General features: G+C 52.8%; 1 protein-coding gene across 3 annotated transcripts; it reads left to right on the forward strand.

Annotated features, from left to right (window-relative positions):
* Positions 1–368: 368 nt before the first annotated feature.
* Positions 369–6,796, forward strand: LOC111093311. Of its 3 annotated transcripts, none has more exons than XR_005355927.1 (5): positions 369–660; positions 3,274–3,560; positions 3,654–3,721; positions 5,181–5,708; positions 6,590–6,796. XR_005355927.1 is itself a non-coding variant. In XM_038531422.1 (5 exons), the coding sequence occupies exons 1-5, from the start codon at positions 550–552 to the stop codon at positions 6,685–6,687; spliced, it is 687 nt and encodes a 228-aa protein (XP_038387350.1). In that variant the 5' UTR covers positions 458–549; the 3' UTR covers positions 6,688–6,796. The 3 variants fall into 3 exon arrangements, 1 of the variants encoding a protein (XP_038387350.1); XR_005355926.1 differs by having other exon boundaries at positions 448–660; positions 3,485–3,560; positions 5,586–5,708; XM_038531422.1 differs by having other exon boundaries at positions 458–660; positions 5,586–5,708.
* The last annotated feature ends 318 nt before the right edge of the window (positions 6,797–7,114 follow it).

Genomic DNA, 7,114 nt, shown 5'->3' on the forward strand with positions numbered 1-7,114 from the left:
TTGCTTAGCTTTATCTCGGATGATCAGAATAATGGGGCAGGAAAGGGTCTGTATCTCTAGTCCTAAAATGTGAGTCTCTTGCAATTAGAAGTATCAAAGCTTGGGCCCAGCTGAGGTTGAGAGATTTGAATTCTGTCCAAGTCCTAAAAACAGAGACGGGAAGATGGGATTAAGAGCTTCCTTTCAAGGGGAGTTCTGTGGAGGAGTCACTTGGGACAAGCACTCCCGCCATCTGGGCCCGTTCTGACAGTCTAACCACATCGTGCCTTGTTGGCACCGATCCTCCAACGTCTCTCCTTCCGGGGTCCTGTCCCCCCCGGGCAACACCACCTGCCGCCACCGGAGCTGACCTGGATCCTGACCTCAGGCCGCTTCCCCTTCCACCCCCCGGACAACACATGCAGTACTGGGAGTTCTGGAAGGGCTTCCTGTCACTGGCGCCGCCGGAAACGGGCAGCAGTGCCACAGCGATCGATTCCTGGCTGGGGCTGGTTGCTTGCAGAACCATCTGTTAACAGGCTGTGGAGAGAGCTCAGAATTGTCTGAGAAATGACCTCGAAGGCTCATCCTGGGTTGCCTGGCAACGAGCAAGCCGGGACTGATGGCTCCCTGTCCCCGAAGGAGGGGCTGTGCCCGAACTCTACCTCCCGCGGGGAGAGGGTGAGGCGGGCACAGGCGCCCCCGGGCCCCCCAGCCCTTCATTCCCCCCACTCCATCACCTCCAAGGTCATTCTCACACTGGCCTTTGGAAAGGGGGAGGACGTGGCTGCGGCCCAGGGTCCCTCTGCCCCGGGGCGCCTCCAGCCCCCGACAGGGCCCTGCCTGCTGGCGCTGGGCACCGCTCACCTCCTTGCTGCAGGTGGCCCCGGGGCGCTTGGCGTGGCCAGGGCTCAGCGGGCAATCCTTGGGCAAGTGGTCGCGGGGCCTGCGGCTGCGGGGCGAGGGAAGGGAGGGTGGCCGCGAGCCCAAGAAGGGACTGTGGGGACCCAGGCACCTGCTCAGCGGCTCGCCCCCCTCCCGGACACTCCGGCCCAGCTCCCCACGTGCCTCCTCCCCTTGACGACAGATGCTGCTGGGCGCACCTGACTTTGTGGCAAGGTCGGCAGCGCTCAGCGCTCGCCTCTCATCACACGGTCCCCAGGTGCCTGTGTCAGGCTTTCAGTCTCCCCCAGGGCCCGACAGCTTATGAAAGGCCTGAGCTGTTTCTCAAAAGGAGAAGTGTGGCTTGCAGAAGAGGGCACAGCTTTACGCTGAAACCCCAGCTCCTGAGCTGAGATTTGCCTCCCGGGGCTTGTCCCCAGCTCCATGAGAGCAGCTCAGCATGCCATAGACACTCGGGGCTTCAGAGATCTCTCTGGCTTGGGAGCAACCGCCCCGGGTAAGAGCAGGGCCGGGGAGGCGACAGGGCCCCCACACCATCCAAGACCTGAGGGGACACAGCTGCCTCCCTGGAGAGGCCTACACAGCATCTGCTTCTGGGGGATGGATGCGGATTACCTGAAGGCCCAAGGCTGGACCCTTGACTCCTCCCCTCCCACCTCCTCCTCCCCTTCTAGAAGCCCATTGTGTTGGGTCCCTGGCTTCCACCTGCCTGTAGTTCCACCCAAAGGATCAGAACGGCCCCCTGATTTTCTTAAGGCTTGGGAGAAGAGGGAGAATGACAGGCTGTGTTCCCACGTGAGGGTACACCGGAACCCTCTGGGTGAGAGGCTTGCTTAAAATAGAATTGCCCAGGCCCCAACTCGAGAGAGTCTTTTTTTTTTTTTTAAGATTTTATTTATTTATGAGAGATGCAAAGAGAGAGGCAGAGACACAAGCAGGCTCCCTGCAGGGAACCCAATCCCAGGACTCCAGGATCACGCCCTGAGCCAAAGGCAAACACTCAACCCCTGAGCCACCCAGGTATCCCAAGAGAGTCTAAATCAGCAGAGCTAAAGTGGGACTCTGAAATACTCTTCTAACCAAGCTCCTCACCCTATGACCCTGATTCAGGTAGTTTTCCGTCTATTCCAGTGGAGTGCCTCAGGCAAGCTTGGCTCCAAATCCAAGTTCTATTCCTGTATGAGTTTGGAATCATTTCAGTTTTGAGCGATGGCTATCCAAAATAACAGAGGTCTTGGGGAACCTGGCTGCTGTGACTTTTGACCTTGGGGTTGCAAGTTCGAGCCCCATGTTGGGTGTAGATTTTACTTTAAAAAAATTTTAATAATCTTAAAAAAAATAAAAAAAGAAATAACAGGGGTCTAAACAAGACAGAAGTTTACTTCTGTCCTGTGAATGTCTGGAAATGTAGTCCAGGCTGGTATGGTGGTGCCACAATCATTCAGGACCTAGACTTTTGCTCCAAAATCTTCCACATTCAGCTATTGTCTCATGGTCCAAAATGGCTGCTCTAGCTCCAGCCCTCATGCCTATGTTTTGTCTAGCAGGAAAGAGGGAAGGAAGGAGAAAGGCACAATCCCTCCACTTAAAGGGTGATTCGTGAAAGTTGCCAGTACCACTTCTACTTACATTCCACTGGTCATAAGGCTAGATGTGCTAGAAGGGAGGAGAGAAAATGTAGATATTTGAGTGTTGGTAAGTGGTGATTTAAGGCACAGAAAGGGCATCCAAAGGAGCCGAAGCAGGAGAAGGTGGTAGAAGAGAAAGATAAATTCAACTAACATCAATTGTTTACTTCCCCAATGCCTGTCACTATTCTAAGCATTTTACGTGTAACCATGAATTTAATTCTTCCAATAATCCTGTGAGGGAGACCCGGCTCTTCCTTGTGTGTCACGCAGCCACCACCAAACCACACGGATTGAGAGATTAGCCTCGCCTGCTGACTCCCTGAGGGACTCTGAACAATTTCTGTGCAGGCAAAAGGATGTAGGAGAACCATATGTACTTAGTCGAGACCAGACACAATTTACAACACCCCCCTCCCAAGACCCGGGTACATTGCCTCCCAAACCTTGAGAAGTCAGACCTCTGCCCCCCGGGAAGAAAGTATATGTGCCATCCTGATGCCTATAAGCCCGGTGTCAGCCGGGGTGCCCCATAAGATTAAAGTTCCACTCAAACCCCATCTTGTGCTCTGAGGACATGCTAGGGGTTTCTAGCTCTGGCTTCTTCTTTCTGCTGAAGCATTTTGTCTGTGGGCATTTGTCCCTCAGAGACCAGGGAAAGAGTCTGGGAAGCCTATGCCCAACTGCCTCCGGCTCCTCCCCAGCCACCTGGAGAATTTTATGAGCAAAGTGTTTCTGTGACTTTTTTTTTTTTTTTTTTAAGGCAAATCAGAGCTGTCACCCTGCTAGACAATTGCTAAGTCCAATTGCTGGGCTCCAACACCTCCAGAGAAATTTGCTTTGGGCACAGTGCTGGACACACAAAGAGATGCCCAGTAAAAGCTTGTTGAAAAATCATCATCATCTGAATAAGTGTTCACCATGTCCCAGGCACTACGCTAAGAGCTTTACTAATATTATGCCTTTTGTGGCAGACAACCGCCAAGATGTTAATTTTACCGAAGAAAGAACTGAGACTCACAGATGTATTTGCCAAAGGTCTCACACCTGGTATGTGGCAGAGCTGGGATTCGAAGCCACAAATTTTTCATCATAATGCTCAGATGTCTACAGCCTCAAATAGCCACCCCTCCCTACCCACAGGTACCATGAAAGTTCCAGGAGCCTGGAGTCGAGGCTGCTGGTTCTGTGGACAGACCCCTGCCAGAAGAGTGAGTTCCGTGTGGGCTCTCAAGGATTCGACCAACTGCGGGATACTCCTGGCCATCGCCTCGCCCAGCTCTGCAACCCCCACCCGGGTGATCCTGCCCGTCACAGAGTGCAGGCCATTTTCACTGTGGAGGGAGGGAGGGAGGGAAGGCCAGGCCTTTCATCCACAGGACACTTGGAAACAATTTCTAGAAAACCAGCATAATACAGAGTTGAGCGGCTGGACTCCAGCCTGACACTCCTCTGCTTTGTGACCTTGGCCAAGCTAGTGAGGATTAAATGAGTTAATACATGTCACATAAAGCCCTGAGAAAGGGGCCAGCACGCTCTCAATAGCCTCCCAGGGTCCAGCCATCATTATGACTATTTCAGCTAAAACTGGTACCAGTGGAAGCCAAACCAGCCGGGAAGGCCTGAGTTCTGGCCCCTCATCCCGTCTTTTTTATACATAATAAAATTGGCTTTTTTAAAAAAAGATTTTATTTGTTTATTCATGAGAGACAGAGAGACTGGGTCTCCAGGATCACACCCTGGGCTGAAGGCGGCGCTAAACCGCTGGGCCACCCAGGGATCCCCTAAAATTGGCTTTTAAATAAGAAGTGATACATTGTCAGGGCCACCTGGGTGGCTCAGCGGTTTGGCACCTGCCTTTAGCCCAGGGTGTGATCCTGGAGACCCGGGATCGAGTCCCACATCGAGTTCCCTGCATGGAGCCTGCTTCTCCCTCTGCCTGTGTCTCTGCCTCTCTCTCTGTCTCTCATGAATAAACAAACAAAAATCTTAAAAGAAAAAAAAAAAAGAAGAAGCGATACATTGTCAACTGGTAAAAAGTATAAAAATTCAGATGAAAAAAAAATCACCTATAATTCCACTCTCTGAAGACCATCTTTCCATTCTTCTATTTAATGAGTATCATGGCGATGTGGTGCTGTTTGTTTTCTTCCCCAGAGGGTGACTGGGATCTGTGGTCCTCCCAGCCCAGCAGCATCTGAGTCACCCTGGTCCCAGTCACCTGAGCCTCTGGCTCTCCTCACGGTGGGGGGTGATGTCTCAGAGGCAAGGGAAAGAGTCTGGAGCCTGCGCCCAAGTGCCTCCGGCTCCTCCCCAGCCACCTGGAGAATTTTATGAGCAAAGTGTTTTTGTGACTTTTTTTTTAAGGCAAATCAGAGCTGCCACCCTACTAATGATCTTTCAACAGCTTCCTGTTGCGCTTAGCAAAAGGCCAATGCCCGGACCTGATGGCCTGAGTCTGAATCTTGAATCCAAGTGATTTAAGCCTCTCTGTGCCTCTGTTTCCTCATCTATAAAATGGGCACAACAGAGTCTATGTCCTTGATCCATTATGAAGTGAAATGTGCTATGTGCTTAGAACAGCACCTGGCGTACAGAAAGCCCTTGCTAAATGGCAGCAACTCTTACTATTATAATTTTCTCCTTTCTTCTCTTTGCCCTCTACCCAAGGACTCCACACGCCGACAGCCTGACTGTGGAGACCCCACTTTTAAGCCCTCTGCTACATGGCCTCTGACAGCAACCAAAAGTGAAAGGACAGAGCAAGCCTTTCTCCTCAGATGTCTTTCTTGTTTTATGAGGGATAGGGGTTTCTCCAGAACCCCCTTCGGTCTCATCAAGCAGAACGGGGTCCCACACCTGCCCATTAAAGACTAACTGGCAGAGAGGAATGGGAACCCCTGGTTATAGAACACCTGAACCAATCGGGCTTCTGTCAGCTTTGACAGGTGCTTCTCAGATTCCAGGTGCCTCAGAATCAGCCACAGGGTTTGTTAAAACTGATTTCTGGGCCCCATCCCCCAGGCTTGATTAGGTAGGCCTGAGGGGGCGGTCAGGGGTTTGCATTCTCCCCAGCATCCAGGTGCTGCTGGCCCCGGACCACACTTGGAGAATCCTGGCACAGAGAGGGATCAGTGTCTGGGCCCCAGGGTGTAACCCGAATCCGGCTGCGGTCTTGGCCCCTGGAGACTGAGGCAGGTGCGTGCAAACCCTGTGGCCCTGGCTATGGAGATTTCTGTGGGTCCTCAGGGCTGATGCTCTCATGGCCACTGTCCTGCTCCCGCTGATTTCTTGCAGCTGTTGCCTTTATTTCTACCGTGGAATTGACCCAAATGAGGGACAAGGGATGAGAATATTTTCCCCTGTTCCCAGAGCAATCGTGACTACAGGCTATAGTGTGACTTTTACTAAAGACACGGCGCACAGTGGAAAGTAGCCCAAGAGACATTCTGTTCTTAAAAGCCCTGCGGCCACCTGACCCTGGGACTCACAAGTTCTCACCGGTCCTTCATTCCACTCGTGACCCAGCCAGCTCCTCTTCAGTTCTCCCTCCTTACGCTCCCCTCCCTCCCTCGTAGCTGATCCCCCTCCTGGGGCAATCAGCACCCTGCAGCTCCCTCCACCCCCCTTCCCCTCTGTCAGGCCTGTGGCCACGCCCACAACCCCCACACCTGCACAGAGGGCCCAGGGCAGGAGAGTCCCTGAGTCTGGGTCCATCCCTGGGAGTTTGGGTGGGGGTGCATGGGGGCTAGGGTGAGACTCTGCCTCCTTGTGAGCCGGAGTGGGCACTGGGCTTCCCTTCTGAGCTATCCTAGCTCTGAGATGATTCTAGAAACATCGGTGGGGATGCTGGGACTTATGCAAAAGTATGGCAGGGGATCCCCCCCTCTTTAGCTCTCAAAACCACTGACAACAGCTCCCAAAAGGAATCTTTGAAGCTTTTGAACCTCAGAGGCAGAGAACTTGCTAGCAGGGGAGAGGAACCCATGAAGACATCCAGAGGCATCAGTTTGAAGGACGTTTTAGAAGACTCTAGAAGGACAGTGTTTTTCTAATGTATCTTGGTCTTACCTCCCCAGGTTCTGGAAAAGTGGCTGTGTCTTTCACTGTGAACTTTAAGGGTGTTCAGGCAGGACCTGACATGGGGAGGACTCTCTTGGCTGTCAGCTTATTCTGAAATTGGAATTTCCGATGCACCTGGAAGAGTCCAGAAGGGGACCATTGTTATTTATAACCACAGCTTCCTTCTCAAGAGAGTAAATCCTGCTTCATTAAATAAAGGGCCCCTTTGTTCTGAAGCCTCTTACTGGTCTGGTCGGGCAGAGAGTCCTGGTAGCCAGTTGGGGGGAGAAGGTGGGGTGGGAGACCCAACTGCCCTACACTGATCGGAGGCCCCTGGAGCACCACGGTGGCCAGAGCCATGAAGGAGGCCAGGTGGAAGACGAGGGGCTGGCAGTGGAAGGGTGCGGGTTGGGTTGAGGGGTGAGGGGTGAGGGAGGAATGCCCGGTGGCCACAGCTTTTTAAGAACAGGAATGTCCCAGTGCCACTTCCAGTCTGGGCTGAGCAACGCTACCATTTCCTCAAACTGACACATCGTCAGTGA

Source organism: Canis lupus, chromosome 2 (genome assembly GCF_011100685.1).
Source record: "Canis lupus familiaris isolate Mischka breed German Shepherd chromosome 2, alternate assembly UU_Cfam_GSD_1.0, whole genome shotgun sequence".
NCBI lineage: Eukaryota > Metazoa > Chordata > Mammalia > Carnivora > Canidae > Canis > Canis lupus.

What these genes read in the sequence shown, in the direction of transcription:
- LOC111093311 (XM_038531422.1), top strand. Translation starts at nt 550, where the DNA reads ATGACCTCGAAGGCTCATCCTGGGTTGCCTGGCAACGAGCAAGCCGGG. An exon ending in TGCCAAAGGTCTCACACCTG is followed by an intron (nt 3,561 to 3,653) that starts GTATGTGGCAGA and finishes CCCTACCCACAG; the next exon opens with GTACCATGAAAGTTCCAGGA. An exon ending in GCCCCTGGAGACTGAGGCAG is followed by an intron (nt 5,709 to 6,589) that starts GTGCGTGCAAAC and finishes TTACCTCCCCAG; the next exon opens with GTTCTGGAAAAGTGGCTGTG.